The sequence below is a fragment of the Bos indicus x Bos taurus genome, chromosome 18 (genome assembly GCF_003369695.1).
Source record: "Bos indicus x Bos taurus breed Angus x Brahman F1 hybrid chromosome 18, Bos_hybrid_MaternalHap_v2.0, whole genome shotgun sequence".
NCBI lineage: Eukaryota > Metazoa > Chordata > Mammalia > Artiodactyla > Bovidae > Bos > Bos indicus x Bos taurus.
In genome coordinates this window covers 40,901,703-40,917,974 of record NC_040093.1, presented here as the reverse complement: position 1 = coordinate 40,917,974, position 16,272 = coordinate 40,901,703, and the positions used below count along the sequence as shown (strand labels likewise).

At 56.0% G+C, this 16,272-nt stretch overlaps 1 protein-coding gene across 7 annotated transcripts in view; it reads left to right on the top strand.

The window, feature by feature from the left end:
* The first annotated feature begins 715 nt into the window (after positions 1-715).
* SLC12A3 (solute carrier family 12 member 3) overlaps positions 716-16,272 on the top strand; it is a 39,783-nt gene continuing 24,226 nt past the window's right edge. For 3 of the 7 annotated variants that reach the window (XM_027516499.1, XM_027516497.1, XM_027516495.1), the window contains exons 1-14: positions 728-1,024; positions 1,473-1,619; positions 3,018-3,093; positions 3,746-3,841; positions 4,143-4,282; positions 4,672-4,782; positions 5,805-5,916; positions 6,707-6,837; positions 11,358-11,442; positions 12,380-12,534; positions 12,816-12,923; positions 13,390-13,513; positions 15,049-15,150; positions 16,053-16,208. In XM_027516499.1, coding sequence (XP_027372300.1) covers positions 743-1,024; positions 1,473-1,619; positions 3,018-3,093; positions 3,746-3,841; positions 4,143-4,282; positions 4,672-4,782; positions 5,805-5,916; positions 6,707-6,837; positions 11,358-11,442; positions 12,380-12,534; positions 12,816-12,923; positions 13,390-13,513; positions 15,049-15,150; positions 16,053-16,208 — 1,825 coding nt within the window. In that variant the 5' untranslated portion in view covers positions 728-742. Of the gene's footprint in view, positions 1,025-1,472; positions 1,620-3,017; positions 3,094-3,745; positions 3,842-4,142; positions 4,283-4,671; positions 4,783-5,804; positions 5,917-6,706; positions 6,838-11,357; positions 11,443-12,379; positions 12,535-12,815; positions 12,924-13,389; positions 13,514-15,048; positions 15,151-16,052; positions 16,209-16,272 lie in introns of all 7 variants that reach the window. The other 4 variants (XM_027516501.1, XM_027516496.1, XM_027516500.1 and 1 more) reach the window with 3 other exon arrangements.

Here is a 16,272-nt window from a genome sequence, read left to right as displayed (position 1 = left end):
AAGGGCGTAAACATTCTGAGATACCTCTGGGAGGACGTATTAGACTCGGGTCTGAGTAAGAGAGACTAACCTTTTATATATGTGTGTGTGTATTGTTTTAAATGGGGCTTTGCAGGTGGCACAGCAGTAAGGACTCTGCCTGCCAATGCAGATTCAAGAGATGGAGGTTTGATCCCTGGGTTGGGAAGATCCCCTCAAGTAGGAAATGGCAACCCATTCTAGTATTCTTGCCTGGAAAATCCCATAAAGAGAGGAGCCTAGTGGGCTATAGGCCAAGGGGTCGCAAAGAGTTGGACACGACTGAGTGAGCACACACACACAGTTTTAAATGTCACACCACTCAGCTATTCAAAATGCTAAGTAAATAAAACTGACACAAGTTTCTGAGGGTCATCAGGCTGTCTCTGGGGTCCCTCATAGTGTCCCTATGGGTCCACTCCTTCCTGGGATTCAGCTGCAGATGTCTGCTGCCCCCAGACTCAGGAGAGCCTCCCTAGGACCCAGGGACTGCGCCAGCCCCGGCTCCCAGTCCAAGGCCAGTTGCTATCTCTGTGATCAGATGGTGGGCAGGACAGCAATGGGCACGTGCTCTGCCTCCCACCCTGTCCAGGGACCTTGCTGACCAGCTGTGGGCGGTTTGGGCCAACCTCCCCGTCTCCTCCCTGCTGTGGACCCAGCCTATAAAGCCACCCTGTGTGTCCCCGTCGACCCTGGACCCCTCCCCTGACGCCCAGAGCCCACGATGGCAGAGCTGCCAGTGTCGGAGGCGCCCAGGGACCCTGCTCTGTGCAGTGGGCGCTTCACCATCAGCACATTGCTGGGGGGCGAAGAACCCCCCCCACCGGCCGCCTATGACAGCAGCCACCCCAGCCACCTGACCCACGGCAATACCTTCTACAATCGCACCTTTGGCTACAACACTATCGATGTGGTGCCCGCCTACGAGCACTATGCCAACAGCGCCCTGCCTGGTGAGCCCCGAAAGGTCCGGCCCACGCTGGCCGACCTGCACTCCTTCCTTAAGGTAAACACCATCCCAGAGGAGCAGACCTTCCTGCTGTGTGACCTCGACCGGTTACCTAACCTCTCTAAGCCTCAGCTCTGTCATCTGTGTCATAGGGACACAGAGGGGTCTCCATGGAAGACAAGAACGGTCTTCCTCGTGGGCTGAGAGGCCCATGTGAAATGTGGGCATGGGAGCTGTAAGCCTCTGGGCACATGTTGTAATGTTTATTGCCCAGTCTTTGGCAACCCAGGCAAGCAATCTAGGGTTTCCCAGAGAAGTAATGAATTCCCAGTAGTTTAGAGAGGTTTAACACACCTAAAGGAGATGAGGAAAGAGGGGTAGGGAGGGTCTGCAGCAGAGAGGGGGCTTACTAGGTGTGCTTCCTCGGAGGCTGAATGGTGGAGGAGCTAGGGAGCTGGATTGTCCTGACCCCGGCCTGCCTGACCCGTGGTCTCTGGGCTCCCAGCAGGAAGGCAGCCACCTGCATGCCCTTGCCTTTGACAGCCGGCCCAGCCATGAGATGACTGATGGGCTGGTGGAGGATGAGGCAGGTATCAATGGTGAGAAGAACCCTGAGGAGCCCGTGCGCTTTGGCTGGGTCAAAGGGGTGATGGTGAGTGGATGGAACGTCCAGGGATGGGGGTTGGGGAGACAGAGCTCCATTCAAACTCAGCTCTGACTCTCATTAGGCAGTGGTCAAGGCAGACCCACGACCCAGTTTCCCCATCTGCAAAGCAATCTCAGATTTTCTCTCCCTTTTTGTTTCCTGACCTCCATTTACCCCCCGAGACTGAGGCCTGGCCCTGGGGTGGATCTCTGTTTGACTGCTCCACTCATCGTGTGACCTGTCCATGCCTCTCTTTCTTCATCTATGAAATGATCAGCATTAAACAAATTAATAGATATAAAGTGCATGAATCAATGCCTGCCTTGGAGTTATTGGGAGAAACTTTTTCCCCCTAAGAGCCACGAGAGGGCAGCACCTAACACACAATTCCACAACTGTTCTCTCATTCTCCACGATGAGGAGATGGTTTGCCGTGTTAGGTCCCACTGAGACAGCAAACAATCTAATGAATTTGGCTTTGAAAGACTTTATGGGACTTTACAGAGGGGGTCACATGAGGTCTAGGAGAAAGCTTTAGTCCCACTCTGGGAGGCAGGAGGCCTGGGTTCTGACCTTAACTCTTTCAACTCTCTGCAGGCTGTGCCTTTCTCCATCTGAATGGTCACCCCTCCCCCTAGATCCAGCGTCTGGCCTCCTTCCCTCCCTTGGTGCTCAGAGCCTTGTGTGGGCCCCATTCAGTACCTCAGCACATATGCAGGCCTTCGCCATCTCCTGGCCTAAAATTTTGGATCACTCTGTTGTACATGTGAAAGTAATACAATATTGTAAATCAACTATACCTCAATTTTTTTAATTAAATTAAAAAATTTTAAAGACTAAAAGAAAAAAGAAATCTCCAGAACTTGTAATTGCCACCTGTCCCACTCCAAAGACCACCACCTCCCTCCCATGTGGGAATTCCAGCCTCAGCTGTGGTCTCCAGCTTGGCTTTAAATTTGGAAGCTGACATCACAGCAACCTGAGCCATGACTTCTGCTTGTATGTGGGGCATCAGCTCAGCTGGCATTTGCCTAGTTCTCCCTAAATGCCAGGCTGTGGGCCAACAGCTGGCCACTGGGCCATGACTGGGGCTGGCAGACACAGGACCCTGGGCTTGGGGCGGGGTGACGGGTGTTAGACTTGCCGCCCATCCTCAGGCCTCGATGGAAGGAGGGCAGGAGAGTGGTGGGAGGGACAGGTGGGTCTCTGGGTACCCCTCCCCTCCCTGCCCCATAGAACCAGAGAGGCACTGAAGTGGGTACCCGCTCAAGTGGGTGAAGCAAAGAAAGAGCCCAGGTGTCCCCTAGGTGCTTGATGCCGGGCCATGACTGGGGACAGGGATGTATGTGTTTGATCTTGGGGTACCCGGCCCCCAGGTGGCCTCTGACGCCCCTCTCCTCCCAGATCCGCTGCATGCTCAATATCTGGGGTGTGATTCTGTATCTGCGGCTCCCCTGGATTACCGCCCAGGCGGGCATTGGTAAGTGCTGCCTCTGGCATGCGGGGGAAGGGGCCTGGTCCTCCCAGGCTTGAACTCGGGTTATGGAGCCCCCGGGGCCCTGCAGTGGCTGAGGTCAGGGCAGTGCGGTTGAGGAGCACTGCATGTGGGTCGGCAGGCCTGGGGGCTCTCCCTGGCTCAGTTTGCCCTCAGGAAGTCAACCTCTTGGAGCCAAATTTCTCCCACAGAGCTTCTGGGTTAGGACCTCTCACTAAGGACAGAGCAGCTGCTGGTTCTGTAGCATGCTGTGTGACCTTGGACAAGCATTTAACCTCTCTGAGCCTTAGTTTCCTCATTAGCAAATTGTGGCAATAACTGTTCCTCTGATGTGCGTAAAACGGCAGTGGGTTTGGCACCCAGAGGTGCTCAGCAAGAGGTAACTATTATTTATTATTAAAAAAAAAAATACTTCCCCATCCATATCTTAAGATCCTTTACACGTTGGCTTATCAACTCCCTGGCTCTTCAGAATATACCATGAGGTAGACAGAGACCCGTTTTTCAGATGAGAACACTGAAACTCAGAGAAGGAAAGTAACTTAAGTCCCGTGGTGAATCGGTTGGCTGACTCAGGCTTCTCATTCTGGAAATGCTCTGACTGAGTTTTGGGGCAATCACACCCCCGCCTCCACAGTCCTGACCTGGATCATCATCCTGCTCTCGGTCACCGTGACCTCCATCACGGGCCTCTCCATCTCCGCCATCTCCACCAACGGCAAGGTCAAGTCAGGTAGGCCCCACCCCAGCCCCCAGATCCTCCTCTGGTAGGACCCTGAGTCTTCACCCCGGGGGCAGATCTCTGAACCACTCCCTACCCTCCACCCCGGCCCAAACGGGGAATGCTTCTTCTGGTTGCAGATGTAGGCTTTGGGCAGTCTCTCCACACCCACGGGGTGGCCTTGGGTCTTTCCTCCCCCATGGAGCACTGGGTCCCATGCTCACCTCCTCCCAGCCTCAGCTCTGCCTACCCCAAGTCCATCCCAGCCAGACAATTCCTCTTGGGTCATGGCTCCTGACTCTGTCCCCTACAGGTGGCACCTACTTCCTCATCTCCCGGAGTCTTGGCCCAGAGCTAGGCGGCTCCATTGGCCTCATTTTTGCTTTTGCCAATGCCGTGGGCGTGGCCATGCACACCGTGGGCTTTGCAGAGACTGTGCGGGACCTGCTCCAGGTGAGGCAGGGGCGGGAGCCTGGGCAGAGGGAGCTCAGGTGGCCTGCCGCATCCTCCCCCACCCCATCTGTGCCAGGCCTTCCTGCCTCTCTCTGCCCAGCTTTCCCATCAGGGACCAAAGCCACAGTCTGACAACTGCAGGTGACTATGATGATCTCAGCAAATAAAGACTATTCCCAGAAACCACCTTCCAGGGTGCGTGTTGCCTTTAGGGCCAAGTTGCCAGGCCCATGCAGCAGTTGCTATGGAGGGCCTGTTGGCAGGGAAGGGGGTTGAGTGTGTGTGTTCCTGTGAGCAGACACCCATAAATGAGGTAAATCAAGGTGGAGGAGCCTGGAGGGGTGGGGTGTGTGGAGACAGCACGCAGCCTGGCCTGTCCCCTCCCCCAGGAGTATGGCTCGCCCATCGTGGACCCCACCAATGACATCCGCATCATCGGCGTGGTCACCGTCACTGTTCTGCTGGCCATCTCCCTTGCTGGCATGGAGTGGGAGTCCAAGGTGAGGGCAGGAGGTTGGAGAGGGGGCTGGGCAAGGTCAAGTGCAGAAGCCGGAGTCCTGGGGCCTGCTCCTGCTTCCGTCTCTTGTGTGTATCAGCCGGGTCCTGAGCTCTGCCGGGTGACAGAGACCCCAAGGAAGGGAGCCTCAAGCCAGAGTTGTTTGTTTCTCTCTCGGGTGTGTGGCCACAGTGTGTGTGGGGGGTACCCAGCCTCCTTCCATCCTGTGGCCTCTCCACCCCTGGGGTGCGGCCTTCATCTGCCTGGCCCGTGACGGCCCCCACTTCCATGGCCACAGCCCAGCCAGCAGCCATTTCCTCCTCCAGGGGATCTTCCCAGCCCAGGGATGAAATCTTCTGTCTCCTGCATTGGCAGGCAGATTTTTTCCCACTGCGCCACCAGGGAAGCCCCAGGAAGGGGAAAGGGGGTGAAAAGGAGAAAATCCCTGTCCTCCCTCCCTTTACTTTTCCGGCCCAGCCTGGCAGTTATACATATTCCTTCTGCTCATATCCCATTGGCCGGAACGCAGTCCATGGCCACACCTTACTGTAACAGGGCCTAGGGAAATGTGAGCATCCTCTGAACCTGGGCCCAGCCCCAGATCAGAGGTTCAGCATGAAACAAGGGGAGAGAAGTCAGGCCTCAGCGGCAGGCTTGGCGAGCATGGCCCTGTATCCCCTCCTCACCTTCACCCTCTGACCTCCAACTCCACATCTTCTCCCAGTTCCTTGAACGCAGCAAGCTAATGCCCCTGTCATGCTGCTGCTCCCTTACCCTCCTCCTCTAGGAACCTGAAGACATCTTCCCAGGCCACCCTGCTAAAGGAGCCCCAACCCAGTCCCCGTAACACCCCCGTTCATTCACTAGATTCACCTTCCTTATTTGTCTGCAAGACAGGAGCTTGGCTGCAGCATAATAGGTGTTGAATGAATGAGAGAGTGAGGGACCTGGGCAAGCTCTTCCCTGCTGGGGCTCCCTGAACAGGCAGGGCCAGACTGTCTGACCTCCAGGCTCCTCTCCCCCCAGGCCCAGGTGCTCTTCTTCCTCGTCATCATGGTCTCGTTCGCCAACTATCTGGTGGGGACACTGATCCCCCCATCCGAGGAGAAGGCCTCCAAAGGCTTCTTCAGCTACCGAGGTACGTGTGGGTTGGAGCCCCGCCTGTGGCTCTGGAGATAGAGACAGTCTGCCCCACCTATCTGGCCCATTCTGAGGGCTCTGTTACCTTGCCAAATTTGTGTCCACTTGCCTGTGTGCAGTAAACCCCATCTACTGGTTGTGGTGATGGAAAGTGCAATGTTTATTGCAGGGCACCAAGCAGAGTTCAAGACAGCTAATGCTTAAAAGACCCAAACTCCCTGAAGGCGTTCAGGGAAAGGTTTATAAAGACAGGGAGAGGGAGGGGGCTGTGGGGGTGTAACCAGCTCGAGGACCTTCTCCTGATTGGCTGGTGGTGAGGTGGGTCGGGAGTCAGCATCATCAACCTTCTGGTTCCAGCTGGTCTGGGGTCTACGTACTTGTGGGCAGCACGCAGTTAACTTCTCCCCCCTGGTGGGGGTGTCAGTGGCTGCAGGACCGTTGGAAAGGATTTGGCTCAGAATATTATCTACAGCCCTTGCGGCAAAAGAGGAGGTACTTTGTTTAATGGCTAAATTATTATTATTTTGTCTTACTTGACTGTTTTCCGTTCTCTCTACATCTTCTCAGTTCTCTGATTAAATTTCTTCTTTGACTAAAGTTTTTTCCCTACCAGACAAAAGGCAGGCAGAGGACATGGGCAGGGGTCTATTCTGGGAAGGCCTCGTAGGATCCTGCTCGGTTACACGGGGAGGCACGAGCTGCCATGGGAGCCCCCTGCCTGCCTGGCTGGGCCCAGCAAGGGGTGCCGGACCTTCCAGGAGGCCCTGACTCAGGCCTCATTTTTCCAGCGGACATTTTTGTCCAAAACTTGGTGCCTGAATGGAGAGGCATGGACGGCAGCTTCTTCGGGATGTTTTCCATCTTCTTCCCCTCGGCCACAGGTATCCTGGCAGGAGCCAACATCTCTGGGGACCTCAAGGTGAGCAGGATGTCCATCTCTCCCACTTCCTGCTCCTTCCTCCCAGGATGTCCTACTGGATTGGGCACTGAGCCCCCAGGGCCAGAGCTTTTAAACTTCAGCTCAACTCAATCTAGACCAGCCCAAATCCATCCCGTTCAGCCCATTCAATTCCAAGGATGTTTACTGGCACCACCACGCTCTAGGCCTTGAATGCCACCCCCAAAATGGGCTGGTCTCCTCCGTTGACCTGTTTGTCGAGTGGATAGTGATGGGATATGGCAAACGGGAAGTGTAAGAGCAGAAGTTGAGTATGTAATAAAGTGGGGGAGACGTGCGGGCTGAGGTGGCAGGAGCTCCAGCAACACTTCTGGGTGGAGGTGAAGCTGGTGCCGGCGGAGCCCTCTCCAGCAGGGGTTAACCAAGGAGCTGGTACACACGTGGGGATGAAGAGAGAGGAGCCTGGCTCTGTGCTGGGAACCCTCACCCTCCACCTCCAGGTCTGCTTGAAAGTGCTCCCTGATCACGTTCTTGAATGAATTAAGAATCGTGCGTTGGAGGCATTCTCGAATGCAGCCTGGCTCTGGAATTCAGAGGGAGGCTGTGTTTGCCGTTTCCCTCGCTTCTCTGGGCAGCGGCCAGCAGGGGCTTGGTCTGCCTGTCCTGAGCTCCTGGCAGAGCGCAGGCATGTGCTCAGTGGCCTGGTTCCCCCTCCCAGCCCTGTCGTAGAAATCGCAGCCTGGGGATTTATCTAGATGCTTCATCAAGCTTCTTAGATTACTGACCAGCCCAGTGTGCAGTCATCAGGGCCCAGCAGCTGTTTCAGAGCTAGGGGTGGTAGGGGTACCTTCTTCTGTCTTAAATGCCTTCACGCCCTAAAGGGGCCCTTTCCTCCTGGCTCTGGCCCCTTGCCCATTCCTTGGGACAGCACGTCCTCAGCAAAGAGTAGTCCTGTTCGTGGGGACTTCATGCAAGTCCCTTAAAAACCTCTCTGGGCCTCAGCTTCCCCAGCTGTAAAATGGGGCTCACACAGCCATGTCTTCACAGGGCAGGAAGGGTTCAGCGTGCTAATTTACATAATCTGCTAGCATGGTGCCCAGCCCAGAGGAAGTGCCAAGGGCCAGTTGTCAAGGTCAGTGTCATTTTGTGGCCAGCACAATGCCTCCTTCCTTTTTTTTTTTTTTAATTAATTTATTTATTTGGCTGTTCCAGGCCTTAGCTGAGGCACGTGGGATCTAGATCCCTGACCAGGGATCAATTCCAGGCCCCCTGCATTAGGAGCTCGGAGTCTTAGCCACTGGACCACCAGGGAAGTCCGGGTGCCTCCTTCTTTACAAATAATACCCTTGGTGCCACCATAGTCTTCTAGCTTCACTGTCCCCACGTTACAGAGGAGCAGACCCAGCTCTGAGAGGCTCGGGGGCTTGCCCAGGGCCCTGCACACAGAGGGCAGAGGAGCTGGAATGCCAAGTTTCTAGAATACCGAAGGCTCAACTTCATCACAACTTCATCACTCACCCAGTATTTTTTGAGCCCCTGGTTTGATGCCAGTGTCTTGTGGACAGGAAGTAAACAGCAGTAAACAAAACACACAGACTCCCACCCTCACGGAGCTCACATGCCTCGTGGGGAGACAATCGGCAAATAAATAAGTGAAACGTGTAGTTTGCCTGATGGTGGCTGAGTGATGGGGAGAGAAAGCAAGCAGAGAAGCAGGGAGGGAATGCCTGGGGCGGCGGTGGGGCTAAGGTGGCCAGCGAGCCCTGAGAAGGAGACATGGGAGCCGAGCCCTAAAGGGGTGATGACAAAGATGTCATTGTCTCCATTCACCCCGTGCATCCCCCAACCCTTTAGCACTTACAGAGCAGTCTCATGACCACAGTATCAGGGAGGTCTCCTTTTCACAACCACCCTGTGCTAAAGCCAAGGAAAGCGTTATTATGAAGTCAATTTTCTGATGGGGAGATGGGGACCGAGACAAGGGACTTCCTAGTGACTGCCGTGGGATCTGTGCCAGGCGGTGTGACCACACAGCTCACACCTCACCGCTCACATTGGTGAGCTGGCTTGTGCACTTGCTATGTGCCAGCCTACTCTCATTTCAGTAGGGAGGCTGCTGAGGCCCAGAGAGGGTAAGGGACTGGTCTTAAGGTGCACAGCCAGCGAGAGCTAGGCAGGATGTGGACCCAGATACTCCTGACCTGTGAGCTGGGCTCTGAGACTTCAGACCAAGATGTGAGGGCGGGATGGAGGCCTCGTGTATTCACTTCCCATGGGTGCTATAATGCATTACCACCCACTTGGTGACTGACGACAGGGAAAATTTATTGTCACACAGTTCTAGGAGCCAAAAGTCCAAACAAAGGTGTCTGTAGAGTCTGTGCTCCTCTGAAGGCTCTAGGGAAGAATCCTTCCCTGCCTCTTCCAACTTCTTTTGTTGTTCAGTCGTTCAGTCATGTCCGACTCTTTGCGACCCCATGGACGGCAGCACACCAGGCTTCCCTGTTCTTCACCATCTCCTGAACTTTGCTCAAACTCATGTCCATTGAGTCGGGGATGCCATCCAACCATCTCGTCCTTTGACCACTTCTCCTCCTGCCTTTAATCTTTCCCAGCTTCTAGAGGCTTCCAACAATCCCAGGGCTCCTCAGCTTGTAGCTGCCTCCCTCCAGTCTCAGCCTCTGTCCTCAAGTGGCCTTCTTTCCTCTGCATGTCTCTGTGGTCTCTCCTCCTCTTACAAGGACCAGGTCATTGGACGGAGGACCCACCTCATCCCGTATGACCTCATCTTAACTAATTGCATTTGCAAAGATGCTATTTCCACATAAGGCCCTATTCTAAGGTTCTAGATAAATGTGAATTTTTGGAGACACTATTCATCCCATCATAGGTGAGATGGGACGTTGACCTGGTCTGTTGGCCTTGGGCCCAGGGACCCTGTGTGCTTGACCTAGCGAGCCCTCCTGGTTCTCAGGGCAGGGCTGGCTGGACCACAGCTGCAGAGCAGAGACCTCAGAGCTAGGATGCTCCAGAGACTCCAGCCTCCCTCAGCTCGGCACCTCTGCTCCCACTTCTCTCTGGCCTGCCACCCCCTTCCTCCCCACCCAGCGCCTTCAGAGTGCCCTCAGTCGACCCTCCACCATGAGGCCTTCTGGGGTTCTGGCAGCGTCTCCTCACCTTGCTCCCCAGTGCACTGTGGTCCTCCCTGTGGTGGGCACACCATCTGCCCTGTGTGGGCAAGATCCCACTGTACCTCCTCCCTTGGGCCAGGCCTCAGGGCCTCATCATCACAGAGTGACCACGGGTTCCACCTCAGGCCCCCGGTGTTTGAGGCAGAGAGCTGGACCATGGCCAGCTTTGTTTTGACTTGTCCATGAACTTGAACAGTGTCACGGTCCCTCCAAGTTATGTCACCTCTGATGCTTTCTGCATCTGCCAGCTGAGTGGCGAGCAGAATGGCCCAGGGAAGGCGGGCAGGTTGACTTCCCATGGCTGACGTGGCCTTCCCCTTCAGGCTGGGGTCCATACCTAGACCAGAAACCTGCTGTAAAACCCCCAGCCTATATCCTTCCACCCAGGACCAGTGCCGCCTGGGGGTGGGCCTGAGGCTATGGACCTCGACATGTCAGGGCTGAGCTGCTTAAGGCTCTGCAAACTGGGCCCTCCTCCTGGCTCCCTGGCCTCAGTTTCCCCACCAGCCGCCTCTCAGGAAGCTGTGCTTGAAGAAGCGCCTGGAAGAGAGAAGCACGTGATGTGGCTGTGAACGTCTGCTGTTGCTGCGAGGAAAGCACCAGCAGAGTTCTTCTTCTGAGAGGAAGGAGGAAGCTGGGGCCTGGTCTATATATTCCTGGCTATGTAATCAAACAAATCACTTGACACATAATGGGGATTACACGCAGCAAACACAACTGATGAGCTGGGTCCTGGTCTAGGAGCTTGACAAGGATGGGTTTGTTTTGCCAGCATCCCTGTGAGGCTGGAGGGGCCGAGGCCTGGGAGGACAGGCAGGCTGCCCAGTGATCATCTGAATCTGACCGCAGGCAGGATGGCTCAGGGGGCTTCCCAGGTGGCTCAGTCATAAGAAATCTGCCTGCCAGTGAGGAGACGAGGGAGCCATGAGCTCTATCCCTGGCTCAGAAAGATCCCCTGGAGAAGGAAATGGCAACCCACTCCAGTATTCTTGCCTGGAGAATTCCATGGGGTCGCACAGAGTCAAACAGAGCTGAGCACTCATGCACGCACACAAGCTGATTCCGGAGCCCTCCCCCTCGCCGCCCCCAGGGCAAGCACTGGCCAGGTGTCCTCAGGGACCAGAGGAACTGCTAGGAGTTCCTCTCCCTGCCTCTGGCTCCCAGGGCCCTGGGTGTGGTCTCAGCCGCCACCCTCTTTCTTTCCCGTCCTCCTCTGTGGGTGCTCAATCTCTAGATGCCCCTTGGGAAAGGGCTCTGAGGGGCCAGGGGTGGTGGCCCCACCCTCAGCCTGACAAGGGCAGGGCCTGGGTGGGGCTGCCTGACCCCCCTCTCCCTCCCTCTCTCCTCCAGGACCCTGCAGTAGCCATCCCCAAGGGAACACTCATGGCCATTTTCTGGACCACTGTCTCCTACCTGGCCATCTCGGCCACCATCGGTAAGCTGACAGCCCAGAGCGCTGGAGGGGCCACAGGGTGCAGTCGGCTCTCTAACAGGGAGGGCCGAGCCGGGAAGGCGTGGCAACACCAGGAAGTGGAGCCGTGGATTTTATTTTGTGGGGGGCACCATGGTGGCAACCAGAACATCTTTATGGTGGGAGGTAGTTTGTGGTGGAGATGTGGGGTCAGACGAGGCTCCTCTGATCCCTTCAAACCTCAGGTTACAGATTCAAGAGTGTAAAATCCTGTAGGAAAAATCAAGCTCCAACCCTAGGAATAATAATAAAAATAGTGATGCTGAGGATGAGGAAGATGATTCTAGCAACTGACTTATTATCATGTGCTCAGTCCTTTACATGCCTTATTACATTTAATCCAGGCACTGGTCATTTCTGCCTTTTGATGGAGGAGAAAGCAAGGGCTCAGAGAGGTCAAGTGACCTGCCGAAGGTCACACAGCCTGAGTGGTAGAGGTGGGCTTTGGACCCAGGCCTGGGCTGTTGACACTCGCCTCTCACTGAGACCCTCACACACGCTCTTGCTCTCAGTAACCACCCTGCGAGGTGAGCTGCTCACAGATGGCCAAGGGACGTGGCCCAGTCATAGCCACTCGGGGCCTGAGAGTCAGGTCTCCCTCATAAGGAGGACACTGTGACCTTGGGTCACTTAGGCTCCTTGTGCCTCTATAGAATAGCAACAACAACAAAAATAATAGAAATACCTGCTTCCCAGGAGTGTTTAATATGCTTAACACAGGGCCTGGCATGTCGAAAGTGCTCCCACATAGAGCTAAAATGATTATCATTATTACAAAGTAAAGGAAGAGCTGGCCCAGCAGCAGCATCTCGCCCTCTGCAGAAGTGACCAGCATTTTCCGGGTGGCAGGGGAGGAGGGAGGAAGGGAGGGAGACCTCCCCACACCCTCCTTCCTCCCCAGGCTCCTGTGTGGTTCGAGATGCCTCTGGGGGGCTGAATGACACGGTGACCCCCGGCTCAGGCGCCTGCGAGGGGCTGGCCTGTGGCTACGGCTGGAACTTCACCGAGTGCGCCCAGCAGCGCAGCTGCCGCTACGGCCTCATCAACTACTATCAGGCACGCGCAGCCCCGCCGGATGCCAGGAGGGCCGGGTGGAGGCTGGAACGGGCTGGAGAAGACAAGGCTTGGGGGGATGGCTCAAGGTTGGGGAAAGAGTTTCAGATAGGGGCTCCGGGCCCAGTTCCTGCCCCCGCAGGCACTGGGTCCCCAGTGAGGGTTGCAGGCTCGGGTGGAAGCTTCCAGACAGAGCCCCTGCTTGCCATGGGGACTGGGGTGACCCGGGTGGGGGCTCTGGGCCCACCCCTCACCTCGGAGGTCTGAACCCCATGTCCCCGCAGACTATGAGCATGGTGTCAGGCTTCGCACCCCTGATCACAGCTGGCATCTTTGGGGCCACCCTTTCCTCTGCCCTGGCCTGTCTCGTCTCTGCCGCCAAAGTCTTCCAGGTGAGGCCTCAGGAGGGGGCGGGAGAGTCTGAGAGGCCAGGTGACCTCCAGAGGTCGGAGGAGTCATGTGACCTCGTGTCTAGATGGGAAGGAAAGGAGCTGGGAAACCAAAGGCTTGCAGGAAGCAGCCCCCTTGCTGCACTGAGCTTTGAAGAGCACCCACCTTTCCCATCCCGCACCCTCCCTGCACAGTCTGGCACCCCGTCTGCAGCCCACCCTCCCAGTCTCCCTCCGATGTGATCAGCCCCCTTTCAGTCTTCGTGGTGAAGTGGAGAGGGCGGGAGATCCCCCACTTTCACAGAGACAGAAGGCAGGTGGGATATCCCCCACTTTCACAGAGACAGAAGCCAGGAAGTGCCCTGCTGAGGTCAAGGAGAGAGCAAGCAGGGGCTGGGGTCCAGGTGGCCGCAGGGGAGGGGACGGGCAGGTCCCGGCCAGGGGTGAGCGTGTCGCCCTGTGCCCACAGTGCCTGTGCCTGGACCAGCTGTACCCGCTCATCGGCTTCTTCGGCAAAGGCTATGGCAAGAACAACGAGCCGGTGCGTGGCTACCTGCTGGCCTATGCCATCGCTGTGGCCTTCATCATCATCGGTGAGTGGCCGAGGGCATGCAGGGCCGCCACCTCTCCGGCTGGCCACAGGGCAGGGCCCGACCTGCTTTCCCTGGTTCTGCCCTCCTGTGTGCTAGCGTCTGGGCCCTCCCTCCCCAGGTCTGAACCAGCCCCCAGGAAACACTGGGAGCACAGGGCAAGCGACTGATTGCTCCTCGGGAGCTGATACAAGCAGCTGGGTCACTATCTCTGTAGGTGCAGAAGCTACACCAACCTCATTTCTCAGACCTTGAGCTACTGGGTCCCTTGGGGTCTGAGACAGGGGATGCCCTTGGAGAAAGAGCCCAGTTAATCAGTTAGCTAGACTGACCTCTATCCTGGCTTTGCCATGTGCCAGGTGAGTGACCTTGGAGAAGGTACTTCACCTCCCAGAGCCTCGGTTTCTTTGTCTGCAAAATGGGAGCAACAATGCGTAGAGGGTGTGTCGCTGATGGGCAGGAAGAGACCACGTATGTACACACACACACACGCATTCATATATGCACACGCTCGTGTGTGCCCACTCCCCAGTACTTTCTGAAGTTTAGCCAACAAGGCAGAACTTGCCAGGAGAGAGGTGACCCGACCAAGCAAAAGCAGTGGCCATGAAGACCCCTGACCCTCCTCCCGATGCAGGAATGGGGCCAGGGTCAGTGACTGGTGAACCTCCCCTGGCTGGGGGGCGCTTTCCTGCCACAGCTGAATCCCTGCGACTTAGGCCGGCACCGCCAACCCAGGAGACATAGCCTAGTGATCTAGCCCCACTTCCATTCGAGGGAAACGTTCCAGACTGGGTCTTACACCAGATGAAGAGGCAGGAGGGCCACACCCAGGGCTGGAAACACCTGGTCAGGTCAGGGGTCCCGGATGTTGTTGCTTGTTTCCTGCTCACCCTGCGGTCCACCCCCTCCTCCAATTTGATGTCCTTTCATCTGGGTGGTTCTGACTGGACCTCAGACGGAGGACAGTGATCTCAGATGTTCCTGGTCAGGTTCTTGTGCTGATTCAATGGACTTGTGTACAGAAGACCCGGCACACAGAGGCGCTTGTCTTGTTCGGGGATCGTGCAGAAGCAGGCCCTAAGACAAGGATTCATGTGCAGAAGTGTGCCAGGGTGCCAGGGCAGGGGGCTCGCCAGACAGGGAAGGGCAGGAGTCAGGTCTTGAGCAGGCTTCCACTGCAGATGGAACTGTGATATGGCCCCAAGGTTTCAGATAACAGATGGCATGTGTCTTGGGTTGCATTGTAAGATGTATTTCTTATTACAATTTGTGGTCACAAAAGAAGTGACAGTCACTGTCCTGGGTCATCCTGTAGCCTGACAGGATCCACCCTTGCATTCCTCTCCATCCTCCATTGTTACGAAACAATGGGCTTTGAGATTCACAAAATGATGGGCCCCTTTCACAGATGAGAAAGCTGAGACTGAGCCTTGGTGGCCCGTCTGGCATTCCCTTACCCTGAGAGGGAGGATTCTGGGGACTCTGTGATGGAGCTGCCCAACAGACTGTCTCCTCTCTCCCTTGGGTCCCTGAAGCTGAGCTCAACACCATCGCCCCCATCATCTCCAACTTCTTCCTGTGCTCCTACGCCCTCATCAACTTCAGCTGCTTCCATGCCTCCATCACCAACTCTCCTGGTAAGCAAGGCCCTCATCTCTCCATGGGAAGTGACACTTGGGGCTGGGGTATGGAGAGGGGGCGTGGAAGACATGGATGCAGGTGGGAAGACCAAGGTCATCTGTCAAACTGAAGTCAATTAAAGGTAACTTTCCAATAATAATAATAACAGCTATCCTTTATCAGGCACTTACAATGTACATACATTCTGCATGGATTCATACACTGTTTACAGCGTGCAGAGACTTTTCTCTTGCCTTCCTCCCCCAGATTTAAGGGAGTCAGGAACCTGGTTCCCAAGAGAGGGAAGAAAATCACCAGAGAGGCTGCAGGTTGCACTTGCCCAACTCCAGGGGGCGCCACTCACGACATCATAGATTTATATGTTTATTATGAATACTTTCTGGCAGATGGCAGCAAAGAGTCTTCCAGGAAGACTTTTTCCAATTGGCCTGAAACTGCTGATAAGCTGGTCCCCGAGCCACCTTTTCCCTAGACCGTGGACCACGGTGCCCTGGAGTTGTGCCGTGGGGTGGCTTTCACTAGTGGTGGCCCTGGCACAGCTGCAGATATGGGCCTTGCAGAATCAACTCCTTCCCCTCCATTCACCCCCTTGGCTCTGTGCGAGCCCCGGAAGCCAGCAGTGTTGCTGACGCTGGGTGTCCTGTGGCCGTATTTGGCCAGAGCCGGATGCCTGTCCTTTGGTACAGCCTGTTCACGTGGGAGGGTGCCAACCAAGGCAGGCGTGTGGCTCTATCAGTGCTTCTAAGCCCAATCCCAGGAAGCAAGATGGGTGGGCAAAGGCTGGGACCCCGGCTCTAGGCACTATGGGCATTGCCACCCCGACCCTGCCCAGCTGTGCTGGCTCAGAGGGAGACTCCAGAGTGTTGAGTGTACCCCCGAGCCCTGTGCCCCCCACCAGGGTGGAGACCCTCGTTCCGATACTACAGCAAGTGGGCAGCGCTGTTTGGGGCGATCATCTCCGTGGTCATCATGTTCCTCCTCACCTGGTGGGCGGCCCTCATCGCCATCGGCGTGGTCCTCTTCCTCCTGCTCTATGTGATCTACAAGAAGCCAGGTGTGTGTCTCAGGCGGCCCTGGGGGTCAGGCGTCCCCTTCTCGCCCTGAGGCTGCTGAGCCAG